Source organism: Motacilla alba, chromosome 3 (assembly GCF_015832195.1).
Source record: "Motacilla alba alba isolate MOTALB_02 chromosome 3, Motacilla_alba_V1.0_pri, whole genome shotgun sequence".
NCBI classification, from domain to species: Eukaryota; Metazoa; Chordata; class Aves; order Passeriformes; family Motacillidae; genus Motacilla; species Motacilla alba.
The window spans coordinates 99,293,834-99,307,536 of record NC_052018.1 but is presented as its reverse complement, the minus strand read 5'-3'; the positions used below and the strand labels follow the sequence as shown (position 1 = coordinate 99,307,536).

At 39.3% G+C, this 13,703-nt stretch overlaps 1 protein-coding gene across 15 annotated transcripts in view; it reads left to right on the top strand.

Moving 5' to 3' along the window:
* EHBP1 (EH domain binding protein 1) overlaps window positions 1-13,703 on the top strand; it is a 207,348-nt gene that overhangs the window by 66,798 nt on the left and 126,847 nt on the right. For all 15 annotated transcript variants that reach the window (XM_038133307.1, XM_038133314.1, XM_038133303.1 and 12 more), the window contains 2 exons: window positions 11,403-11,584; window positions 13,058-13,197. In XM_038133307.1, the coding sequence (XP_037989235.1) occupies window positions 11,403-11,584; window positions 13,058-13,197 (322 nt within the window). The remainder of the gene's footprint in view (window positions 1-11,402; window positions 11,585-13,057; window positions 13,198-13,703) is intronic.

Below are 13,703 nucleotides of genomic sequence, written 5' to 3'. Positions count from 1 at the left end.
GTTGTTTGCGAAAATGTAATAAGACAAACCTATGCTGAAGCAGACACAGATGGATTCTTGTATGCCTTGCCATATATTCATAAGTATTGCAGGGAACTGCCACATATCTCTGTGACAAACTCAGCTAATAGATAATACACAGTGAAGAAAATGTTAAATGCATTGCTTCTTTGCACAGGCAATATGATTGTGTTGCTCTACTGACAGTGTGGTTATGGTTGATGGGGCAGCTTCATTACAAGCGCCTGTTTTCAGGCTATTGCAGCTTTAACAAAAAAAAAAATCACCCATTGGACTGAAATTTTCTATGCTTGTCAGCCTTGAGGTGAATTTTACTTTAAGTACAAAGTTAGAAGAAATCCATTTAGCTATTTCCCTGATTGAAACAAATTTGGAGGGAGGGAGGGATGGGCTTTCAAAAACTTGAGGTTTATGTTTATTGCTGAGATGCATTTTGGAATGCTTTATGTTTAGCCTTGCTGTTAAAATGTATACTGTGTTGTTTATAAACATAGACTTAAAGAAATAAATAACTGCACCTGCACCACACACCATTCCCACTGCTGTGTGTGCGCAGGGTGTGACAGCTGAGGTGTCTGACATGTGTGAGCATGTCCCCATTCCAGCTTCACACAGATGTGAATTTTCAGCTGCCTCCCTTTTGCCCTGGTTGTATTCCCATCCTTTGCTCCCTGCTTCTTCCTGCTGACATCAGACACAGCCCACCCATCAGCAGGACGATGCCAGTGAGATCTACAGAGCCCGAATTTTTTCTCCTTCCTGAACTCTGCAGAGCAGCCTGCTGCGCACAGGAACTATCCCCTGCCAGCCACACTGCTCTGACATAACAGCTGGGAGGAGACTTGCAGATTGAATCTGTATCACTGAGGTTTTGCCCCTGATAGTGAGCTGCAGGTTTGGATAATAGAAATAGTAGTAAAGTGGCACGAGAGAATAGTAACAAAGAATAGTAATATGGTATAAGTATAAAGAATAGTAGTAAAGGGTGAGAGAACTGTCTGTTGAAATGGTGACCCTTCCTTGAAAAGCCAACTCTTCCAGAGGGGATGTTGTGGTGAGGATCACAGCCATGGAGCTGAGGGCAGTGGTGGCCTTGCAGTGTGTCCCTTGGTGGCAGTGGGAGATACAGGGAGAGGGAAGAGCAACCACAGGTCCAGCAATTTCTCTGTATTTTGAGGCACTTTTCCAACTGTGTTGTGTCCTGTTGTTGTTATGTATTCTGGTGATTTTGGCACATGCTGTGAAGCTGTGAGCACGATGCAAGAGAATAAAAAGAGCACAGTCATTAATTTAATAATGGAGATACATTCATGCTGCAATAATATTGCTGACATGTTCACTTTGAAGAACATTGTGCTGTCTTTTATGAAGTAGTCTTTTAGCCTAACTCTGAGAAATTCCCAAAGTGATCAGTCATTTGACCTGGAGTATCTGGTTCTGCTCAGAGGAATGTTTATGGTGCGAGCATCACTGCTCAGCACACAGCCATCAGGTGTTACAGACCATTCAGCCGTTTGCTCTGGGCTTTTGCAGTTAAGGTTCAACTTTCAGTACAGAAAAAATACAAAGTAAGAGTCAATGATACTGACACTCTTGCAGGTTTTTCTCTGACGTAAGCCTTGCAAACTTTGCCATTTAACATTGTGCATTCGCTCTATGGAAGTTATCCTCAGATGATAACAACTGTTCGATGACACATTGGTATTTTGAAAATCCCATTTTAACAGGTTATATCTATTCTAAATAATTAAGTCTTTCTCTGGAAAGATGAATTAAAGTATGTAAGCTTGTTGGAGCAGGTAATCTTTTCACCTTGCTTCTTCTTCGAGGAGTTTTACCTCAAACTTGCTTCCTTGTTGGAGATTACAAAGGAGGTGAATAACGTGCTTATGTTTGCAAGTTTGTTTAAATAATGAAGAATTAATTCTGGGGCCTGTATCACGTATGCCTTTCTGCATGGTATTTGTTTCCTCAGGACAAGGTTTGTAGGAAGGCATGGCCTGAGGTGCAGAAACTGTTCTTAATATTATATTGAATTCACATTAAATATTCACTCCTGAGCTTGAGGTATTATTTCAAACACACCTTTTTAACATTCACGATTCTGGGTATTTGTCTTGAAGTGACGCCAAGACAGAGTAAGGAAATTTAAAGACTGGAATGGAAAGAGAAAAAAAGCTGAACTAACAATAAATCAGTAAGTAGTTTACCCTTTTAAAAAAAATTAGTAAATTATTTTTCCTTAAAGACTGACTCTGTTAGGGGACACTGTCTGGACATCTCTCTTTTGTAGCTATTTGAAGGTGCAGTAGCACCATTCATGGGAGACCTCTGCACACAGCAGAGGAGTGAATCATGATGGTGGAAGCTTCCTGTCAGGCAAAGTAGGCATTGGTAAAATTTTGTACCAGCTATTGCCTATTATTTTAAAATAAAACGAGAAAACAATCTGTGAGTCCCTTTAGTTGATACATGAAAAAATGTGGAGTTACGAGCTGCTAAGCGGTAAATAATGTCATGGTTATCAAGTCAGCTACCCTCTCCTCCACCTGGAAGGAGGAGGTCACACAAAATAAGTATGTTTCTTACTCCAGTTTTGCTAAAATTTTAGGAGCTAAGTTCATCACCTGCTCTTTCTCCTTCTCTAACATTAGGTAAATTATCTGTATTTCTACTTTGTGTTGAAGCTAACTGTATGGAAATACTACACAGTTATACAGCAAACTCTTCAAAAGCAGGGAGGAGCATGAGCCCAACCTAGGAGAATGCTGTCTGCAAGTGCCTCAGCTGAAGCAGACCATGGGAGCTGCTCCTGGAGGCAGAGGGCGCAATGTGAGGGAAGCAGCTGCACACAGCTCCCAGGAAATGAGGGACTGCTGTGTTTTGCTGAGCTGCCAGTCCTGTATGCAGTGCTTTTCTAACAGCCTCACCTGCCACGTGGCAGCAGCAGCTCAAGCCTAGACTTCCTTAAATCTGCTCCTTTGAGAGGAAGGGTTTGAGGATTTAAACAGCCAGTTGATGATAATAAGTTTCTCTGCCAGCTTCAGCTGAACTTCCACAAGCTTGTGGCGCACATCCATGGCAAAGTAAAACTGTACAGGAGTTTACAGTAGGAGTTTCTTTTATAGTTTTTGTTGTATAAAAATGATTTCATCTTGATGGCTTTTGCTTGCTAATGACTACTATGTAGTAGTTCCCACAGGCTTGCACATGGCTGTACCCTGTGCCTTAGCAGACCTGAGGGAGATGGTCGCATCCCTAGCTGCTGTAGCATTTGAGGAAAGGAAAGCAACAGACAGTCCCTAATGTGGAGCGATCCCAACAGCAGAGAATTCCCAACAGTGTATGGCTGTCAAAAGGAAGCAGAACCATTGGGGCATTAGTGAGCTCAGCATGTTGGGATCTAGACTTTGCAGGAAAGGATGTCCTTTTATAGGTGCTAAGAGAAACAGGATAGTCACATATTCCAGGGCTCTTGAGTGGTACAGCACAAGCTGTAGCTCTGCAAACACAAGCAAAAATTCATGTACTTTGCAAAGATACAGTAATGTTTTCATCGAGTGCAAGGACAGTCTGAGTTTAGCTGGTCAAAGGCATCTAACAGTAAATTTAAACCTGTCACTGTAGAAGAAGAGAAACTTGCAGTGTCTCTAGAGGAAGTGATCTGAAAGAGCAAAAAAGCTACAAATACTAAAGTGAATGTTTATCAAATCAGTTATCAATCTCCTGTATACTTCCGTGGGAGAGTTCGGGAATTGTTTCTGCATTACCGAAACAGTCCAGGGGAGAAAGCAATTGAAGATGTTATAAATGGATATATAAAGCAGTTATCCACATCCTATGCAAGGTTCAGTATTTCAGGGTTCTGCTACTTACTAAAATTACCCAGCTTACCTGTAATTTTTTCTCTGTTGTCCTTTGTAAGCAGCAAGCCCACTTTAGAAGGGAATACCTGTCTCATACAGATGATCTGTTAATAAATTGCTCAACTAAAATTTTAATCATGCACATACTTTGTCATCTGTCCAGTAGTTGTCTAAGAAGCTTAATAGTATTTTTGCTAGAAAAACAGGACCTCTGAATTTTCTTGGTGTTATTCTGCATAGTGTAGATGAATTACCTCAGTTTATTAGCTACAGTTTCTTTTTCTAACCTTCGTGTCTAATGTTAATCATTGGAGATTTCCAGAGTCTGTGAATGCAGAGGATTAGCCTGGGAAGATGAAAGGTTTGTTGTTACCTACAGCAGGTCAGTTGAGCACACCCACAGGTATGATTTTAGTCAGAAAGAACCTTTCACTACATACCTCGGTCTCTTGGGGTGCCACTGAAATCTCATGGGGCTGTAAGATGACAGAAGCTGAAGTAGCGTATAGTGTTTTCTCTTTGCTTGCTGAAATTATTGTCTCTGCTTGTGCTACATAAGAAATAATGTGTGGTGCTTCCAATATAATGATTCATCAATGTAGATGTGCTGTTAAAGCCAACATGTTGGTGTTTTGGGAAGGAGTCTTCAAGCTTATACCTAAGATATGACTAGTATGATAAATAGTTTGGTACAAGGGCTTTGGTTCTGGCAAGGACAAAGGTCACTTTGTGAGGATAACAAATATATAATTGTGTCATTAAGGGTAGCTGTTTCAATGTTTTAAAATGTTTCATTTCATTTAAAGCCTTCATGTCTAGGGCTCCAACGTTTCTGGTATGTACAGAATTTTTTAAACATTAAATTCTCCATTCAGATGCATCATAATTCTTAATAATGTTCTGGATACCTTCAACAATTATTTGCTTTTAAACAAGTTTTCAGCAGAGATCGTGCTGCCTTCTTTTGGTCCTCCAAATCTCCCATCCGCCTGTCTAAATTATTTTAACTGACATAGTTTCTAATTTAGTCTCTCCAGTTGAGAGAGCTCCCTGTAGCTTGTCTATTTTAGCATTTAATTGCTGTATACTCTCCCAAATTAAATTCTGTAGTGATCCATTTTGCTCTGCTGGTGAAGCAGTGATCTTTTCATCTGAGCAAGATGGTGCGTGCGGCTCAGGCGCAGGGCTGCCATCAACGCTGGGAGAGGGAGAACCTTCCAGCTCCTCTCTGCTTCTCGCTGGGGGCTGCAGGGGCAGGGACAGCTTTCCTCCAGGACAGTCTCCATTTAATTCTGAAGCCAAAGGAGAGGGAAACTCATTGTTTATCTCAGGGAGTTTTTAGAACTGGACAAATTGCTTTGTCAATTATTTTCTGCCAGAGTTTGCTCCTCCTTAAAATCTGCATATCTTGTGGGCTTTTTAGCATTTGCTTTTGTAAAAGATGAAAAGGCAAAAATATTATACTGTACATTTTCCTTGTTTGTGAGAAGGACAGGGATAATTATTGTTCTTTTTCACAAAATAATATCCAGTAGGGAGACTTGTTGTCTTCTCTAGTTAGGTCTTTTTTGGATAATGTTTGTACATTGATGACTAATTACTTAATGTATTTCTATTAAGGAGGGACCATTTACTATCTAAATAATGAAGAACTTCAGTAGTTTTTGATCCGGTTTCTGCTGAATGGAAATGTTTTCCTGTTATTTTTCAATATGTGTGTGGGGAAAGGAGGGCACTGGAACCTCAGGGGTTACAGACAGCACAGCAGGGTCACAGCTCTGTGTAGGCAAGTTGAGTTCAGGTGTGCAGAGGTAAAACACATCCTGCTGATTTCTCTGGGGGGGCTCTTTCCCCTGCCCAAATGAAACAGAGGAATATACCCCATTAACAAAACCCAGCCAATGTTTTGATTCTGTGTAACTCTAGAAGCTTGGAGACAGTTTAACAGAAAATACAAAGATGTTGCTTACTTATTTGCACCTCTTACGTTAACCTTGAAGAAGACTTGCCAGTCACTTGGTATGTACAGCATACAAGGTCATTAAAAATACATTTTTAAGGAAAGAAGACTGCATGAAATTCACATTACAGCATTATTTGTCTCTCCTGTAAATTAAGAATCTGAGTTCAGACCTTTCATGTGAAGGTGTATATCTTTTGGCTTGCTTCCTTTGGAATAGAGTTGGGCACTGTTTAATAGTGTGACATATCTGTCATCTGTGATCATCATCTTCCCAGTAAAAATGAGCTGTTTGTTTTACAGCTGTCGTCCAGGCTCTCTGCTCTTAGTTCCTTAGAGTATTTTAGTCCTGCTTGCTGTGAAAGGATCTCTTTAGTAGGGAATGATGGGGATGATTCCTAGACAAGGCTCACGGTACGTAGCACTGCTCCACATTGTTCTCATTGCAGAAGGAGATCAGGCTTTGGGAAACCTTTATGCCAGGCAGATATTTATAGAAGGGTGGCACTTCCTGTGTAGGAAGTTTTGGGATGCCTGACACTGCTCAGAGTCAGGAATGTTGTGACAGGAATAATGCATGGTTGCATTACTGAAAAGGAATTTGTGTGATAAATGGGTCTGGCCCTGTATCTGTGTCAGTAAATGCGGCTTCATTGGCTTCATTTGAACTGGCTGCAGTTTGGCCAATGTTATTTTTCCCTTCTCTAGCCCCAGAGTTTGTTATATGATGGTAATTTGAGGGTTTGTGGAAGTAACATAAAATGCTGGGAGGGATAGTGTTGGGGACTGCTCCTTGAAAAACCATGCAGAGCTTTTTGAAACCCTGCTTGCTGTCTCTGTGTCTGTGTGTGCTGTTGGTCCCCAGGTTTTGGCAGAGCTGAGTGCAAGGTGAGGTTTCATCTGAGCCTGGCCCTGCACTCACAGGCTGTGATTCCTGTGGCTTCAGATTGTCTGGAATTTGTCTTTCTGATGGCACCACTGAATTGCACTTCTGTTGGTATCTGAGGTGATGTTTTTCAAGTCTGTGCAAACACAAACAGCATGCCTAGAAATGGGGAACTGCCTGAGTTCATTATTACTAATATTCTTTTGTTCAAAAAAGGAATGCAACTTTTATTGATCTACTGAGTATTGCTTGTTCTACATATTTCTTTGTCTGAATTCAGAAATCAAAGTACTCCAGGGTATTGGAAAGTCTTTCTCTTTTCTATATTAATTTTCATTTTGCTATCTTTGAGTGCATCTTCTTATTCCAGATTTTTAATAATTTGCTCTATTTTTTCCTAAACTACCAGGATGCACGAGTATCAACCACCCAGTGGGCTTAGGGCAGAGCCAGCCACGTGTTTCATCCTGCTGCTTTGCCAGCTGGGAACAGCTGATACAGCTTGATGCACTGCCCAGATAGGGTTATTTCACCCAAAAAATGGTGTATGTTTGAGGCATTTTGGGGACTGTGGGGAATAGGAGGAGGAGACTGTCAAGGGAAGTGAAGCTGCTTGTGAGAGATAAGTGTAGAATACAAAAGCAGAAATTCCCCAACACAGGAGAGAAAGATAGAGAAGTATTGCTGTGTGTTTATGTGCAGATTTTACTCTTCTTAAGTGAATTAAAATGATCACTTTGGCAAACAGTATACTTCTAAAATACCATACAGATTTCTCAGAGCCTTTAGTTGACCCAACACAGCCATTATTCTGTTATGCAAGAAGATAAGCCTGCTGTAGTTTCTGCTAACATACGAAATAGTTATATTTTTATTACTAATGATTTCTAGGAGAATGGCACTATTTTTTTTCCAGTGAGCTGTTTCACTTGCTAGAACCATACAGTAACAAACATGAAACAACAAAAAATAGTTGTTAACCAATGCTCGGTGCATTCTCTTATGAGTCCAGCAGTGCCCATTCTCAGTCTCAGTAGGATGTTTGAGCTGGAAGATAACATAGAGGTATTTGTATTTTACTGGCATTGTATGTTATCTTCTGTCTTTCTGTGTCATTCAGATATCATGGCTGATTTTATTTGCATAATGCATTGCCTTTCTTAAGAGTAAAGGGTTTCCAAATTGCTGTTTTCTTGTAGAATGCACTCCATCTTCAGTGTTGTTAAGTGTTGTTAAACACCTTCATTTTATTTTAACACTTTTATTTTGACCTTATTTTGTCACCTCTCTTTATTATTGCATTGGATTGTTTCTCTCTTGTTACTTCAAAATTGACTTTTCATGCCACCCTTTCACAAAACAGGATGTGGCAACCCTGGCAGTCACATGAATGTAAAACACCTGGAGGCATAACAGAGCCTTACACAGTTTAAACTTTGATTATATAGGCAAAAGCAGGAAAGTTGAGCAATTAAAACATTTGCACTGGGATTCCTGCTTGACTTTCCACATGCTCATATGAGACACAAGTAAACACCAGATCAGACTTTTACCTTTAAATGGATATTATTTATTATCCTACCAAAGTGGGCTTCTCTTTGGAGTAACTCATTCAAGCCTACTGCTCAGCTGTTTCTGTCCACTCTGCTTGTAGGTTTGCTGTCTACTCCATTCTTGGATTATTTTATCCTTGCTAGTTTAAGAATTATTTATCCTTCTGCAAGAAAATGTCTCTGTTTCTGGGGTAACTCAAATTCTACTACAGGAAGCATGTAGGTTTTTAGGAAGAAAATGCTACAATCTTTGCAAGAAATGGTTATTAGCATGCTCTGACTTTTAAAGACAATTTTTTAGAAGTTGGTTGTGTGTCAGAGAAAACTGAATCCATTGTGAATCAGTCATGGACCTAAGCAGCCTGAGAATATTCTTTTAACATGCAAAACGTTTTCCCCCGTCTACTTATGTAGCTAAAACCATGTAAGCCAAACCTGTAAAGCTCAAAAGGAGAAAACATTGCAAAACAGACTTCACTTTCTGGAACAGTAGGAGGATATACTTAAACTTCCATGTGAAGCAAAATAGACTTGAAATATCAGGCACTGTCTATTTTTATTTGGGTTTGGGGATTTTGATTGGGGTTTTTTTGGTATGGTAGTATTACAAATTTGGACTTTTGTAGGCAGATGGAACTTGGAAAGTCAGCTTCTGCCTTTGGCCCACAAAAATGTGAAATGAGTTAATTTCTTAGGAAGACTGAACTCAATTGCCAAGTGTATCTTGTTCTTCACATCAGGATATGTAGTGATAGGAAAATCTTCCTGCTCATGGCTGGCTCCTTCCCTTTGTCCTGGCACCCTGCTGCCTGCATTCTCATCTCCCTTTTCCTCTCCTCAGCTAACACCAGAAGATTCTATTAAGAATTGTTGATCATCTTCACTGGGAGAACTTTGCCTCTTCCTTATTCTTGTCTCTTATTCACTCTGCAATCCAGATAATTTGAAGGTGCAAATGACAAGGTGATCATTTGTACAATTAGTAGATGCTAAGTAAAAATGTAATTTCACATAGTTTCAAAATTCTTCTGCCTTTCTATCTGTGTGTAGCTTTTGCATGCTTGCAAGTTTAGTGTTGTGTGCTTTCTCTTCACTTCAGAACCACTTTTGAATTGGAGATGGGGCTGGCTTATCTTGTTTGCTTTGACTTTTTTAGAAAAATCACTTTGTTAAAGACAACATGCACCTGACTTACCAGATAAGATGGTGTGTTTGTAACAAGAGAAAGTAGCTCTGTCCCCAGATAGCCCTGTTTTTTGGAGTCAGTGAAGCATATTGGTGTTCCTTAAGAGACCTAGTGGGAGGTCTGCGTGTTGCTCTCATGGCATTGGCTGCATCTAACAGGTGAGACAGCACTGAGAAGGCATTTGTAGCTACACAAGGAAATAAATCCAGATCTTTGTTGGATTGGGGATATTCACAGCTGCTGAAAAGTGATTTTCGTAGTCAGACTGAGAGGGGCACGTCAGAATGCAGGCATGGTGTGGCTGATGAATGATTCATCTAGAAGGCTGCAAGCAAGCACCCACATTTGTGATTTGCTCTAAGAATCTGTTGATCTTGCTAAGATCAACATCTTACTGTCAACATCAGCTACTCAAAATCTTCCAAGATGAGTTCTCTAAGATCCTGTTGGGTGTAGATGCCTGAACACGCGCTGCAGTAAACCTTGCATTCCGTATAACAAGTTGTAATGTTAGTTATTCTAAAGTTATGGTACAATAACAGATTATTGTTGTTCATATCTGTGCAGTAATGGAAACTCCCTGATTGTACTTTCCATTTTACACATTGTCAGAACCTTGGACTTTAATCTTGCTCTTTGATTGACAGCCGCAGCTGGGGAAGGAGCACTCGTATTGTTTGTGAGAGTCGCATCTGTTCAACTTAATTCAGCTGAGAGTATTTGCATATTCTTAAGTATTTCTTCTGAGAGGGCCTAAATCCTTCTCAAGTGTTTGATGCATTTTTGAAATTCATTCATAAGGTATCTACATGCACTAATAGTTCTCTATAATATTGCTGTGCATAATCTGTCAGATAAGGCTAGTTTTTTAAACAAGGTATTCTTTGGGGATGACATATTACATTCTGACTTATTCTACTGGGCAGAAATGTCAAGTACTTTGAAAAAGGATGCTTGAATGTTTTGATTGAATTAGTATTCTTTATTCAACACAAATTGTCAACTGCAGTAAAATGTAGTCTTATTGTGAGAACATTTTTCAAAAGAATTAATAGCAGGGCTTTTTTGTTTTATTTTTTGTTACTGGAGCTTTTTTACATATAATCATTACTTTTCTGATGATGCTGATACTAGATAGAACAAGAGAGTAGATTCTTAGACGCATTTTAGATTAATTCATCTGAATTGCTAAACCGTGAGCAACATTTTTATATTGAAGTACAACTTCAGCTTTTCAAATAAAATTTTGGCTTTTATCTATTTTGCTCTGTATTTTTTTCTTGCAAAATTTTAATCCATATTTTGGGAAGTATTGTCAGTTTTAGTTTCAGAAACCTTTCACTCTTGATAGTGCATGTGCAACACTAATGAGAAGAACCACGGCTCTGAAAAATATTCAGGTATTCTGTTTGAGCATGGAAGACAAACTAGATGACCTCAAACCACTATGCAAAGAAATACATGCATGGTCCAAACCGATGTCTTCTATAGGCTGGAAGTTCCAGTCCAGAACTAGCTACATTTGGACAGAGCGAGTCCAGTTTGCTGTGAAAAGAAATGAGAATATATTCCCAGCAGTTTAACTGGATGTGAGCTGTGGATGTGCTTCAAGCTCAAGCCATTAAAGACACCCTAGATCTTGTAATGGAGCACCACTAATAATAATGACAACCTTTTTTTTTTTCAATTGCACTAAGAAAGTGTTCAGAGTTCCACCACCATTAGTGACTGACGTAGTTTAAGAAATGGTTTTCTGTCGCTCGACAGAGCCATAGTGATTTTTTGGGGGGGGGGGGGGGAACCAAAATGAAAGTAACCCCTACAGATTTAATAAGTGCATTTTTTGTTTTGTGCACATGCAGGTTTTAGTGTAACAGGTTTTAGTGTAACAGCACCTTTTACATTAGCTTTGTTTTTTTTTTGCTTTTAGGAATCTCCTTCTGGACGTAGAAAAGCGCTTGCCACCAGCAGCATCAACATGAAGCAATATGCCAGCCCCATGCCTACACAGACAGATGTCAGGTTAAAATTCAAGCCTTTGTCTAAGAAAGTGGTAGCTGCCACGCTACAGTTCTCCTTATCTTGCATTTTCCTGAGGGAAGGAAAAGCCACGTAAGTTGTTTGTTTGTTGGGGGTTTTTTTAAACCTGCTTTGTGTTGCTTTTCAAAGAATTCTTTGGATAAAGAGCTCTTTCTGTATAGAATGGTGGAATTTGAGAGCATCCTGCAGCATACCTATCATTCCTGCCGTACTTGGTTTCTTAACTGAGTAAAAGTTGTTTCTTACTCTGATTTCAGGCTTGTGTTCTTCAGAGACAAATGGCTTGTGCTCTACTCTTGCAGACATTTTAAATAACAACAGCTTAAAAGTATCTACAAGTCTGAAATGAGTGGGAGTATGTGTTTATGGGCATGTGTGTGTTCATCCAACAATACCTTTGGCAGATTTCAAGGGAGCCCACTGATATTTCACAAAGCATGCAATAAGGACAAAGCCAGTTGGAAGGTGAGGGAGGGTGGAGTTAGAGTTAAGATTTTGGGTTGAGCACAAGATCATCCTGTGGGAAGAGTTCTCTTGGGCGCTGATTACTGCTCCCTTGGTTCTAGATTATCGGAAAGCAGGTAACTCCGATGAAGGATCTGACTTCATGGATATTAGAAAGTTAATTAATTACTTTACTATACTATATTATTTTATACTATATTACATCTAAACTGAATTTGCACAAGCACTTAACTGTATAGAATTTCATTACTGTTACCTGACAGTCCCGACACACGCACATGGATTTAATTGGTTAATGAATCAAAACACTCACACTAGAATTCTATTATTAATTTTCTTTAGGTAAACAATTTTCTACAATGCATTTTACTTGTTCTAAAATACAGGAGCAGTAAATGAGATCAGAACTGTTTTTTCTTTCTCTGAGGTTCAGAGAATGTGAATCCCAGAAACATCTTTGGGAAGTTGTGCCTTGCTTTTCTCTGTGAGGAGAAATGCGGCCACACTAGATTGTAAGTTATTGGCAGGGCTTTCATAGTACCCTGAACAAGGGATCTGAAAAAAGCTGCTCTTTGTGAAAGCATTGGTTTCCAGTATGTGTAAATAAACACTGCCTTATTTTTTAATCTTATTAATGATTTCAGATATTTATAGAAGGGATTTTAATCCTGTTACAGCATCAGGAGTTATGAATGAATGTAGGTATTGCATGCAGCATGTGAGCAGTAGGTCTGGCTGAGCATTTTCACTTTAACCAAAGCAGACCAGGCAAGCATTTTCCAGCCTTTCTGGGCTGGTTTAAAATTTTAGGAAGCAGTTGTTGCGTTAACTCTTGATGCAAAGCAGTATTTTTTTACCCTTTACAATTTTGTTAATTGAAAACTTTCCCTTCAGAAATTGATATATATTTATGAGTTGTATTAATATTGTTTTTTCACTGTATTCAAGATCAGATCTGATATCATAGACCTCCCTGAAGAAAACATCAATATATTTAAAGAATTTTTAAGAATGCAGTAATGTCAGATGTGGTATTAACAAGCTGCATTTTAATGGCCTGTTGTGATGTTTGTTATTTAGGGATGAAGACATGCAAAGCCTGGCTAGTTTGATGAGTATGAAACAAGCTGATATTGGTAACCTAGATGATTTTGAGGAAGACAATGAAGAAGATGAAGAAAACAGAGTGAATCAAGAGGAAAAGGCTGCAAAAATTACAGGTTGGTTTTGTCACAGGCATTGTAAAATATAGTTTCCTTTGGTAATTGTCCCTTTTTTTATCCTTTTGCTATATTTTTATTTAACTTCAAAAAAATCCTAACAACCAAAACAATATTTAGGATAGCTTGATTGAAGAGGAACCCATCCATAACTCAACGAAGTTTAATACTTGCGAATCCAAGAGCATTGATTTGTGTCTGTGTGTCCTGTTTTTGGGAGAGAATGCACTAAGCAGGAAGCATTTTAGGGAAGCAAAGAACCAGCATGAGCAGAGGAGCACAAAAAGCAGAGGGAAAGGGTCAGTGAGCGAGAAGACGGGAGGAGAGGCTCAAGTGAAATAATGAAGGCACTTTATGAGAATAACTGCGAAATGAGTTGTGCCATGGACAAGTGCTGAGGTTCTGCTCAATAACATGGCAATTCCAGGCTGCATATTGCTGCCTTTTGGGTGGGGGTGTCTCATGGAAAAGAAACTGGGAGGCTGTTAAAGGACTTTAATTAATTT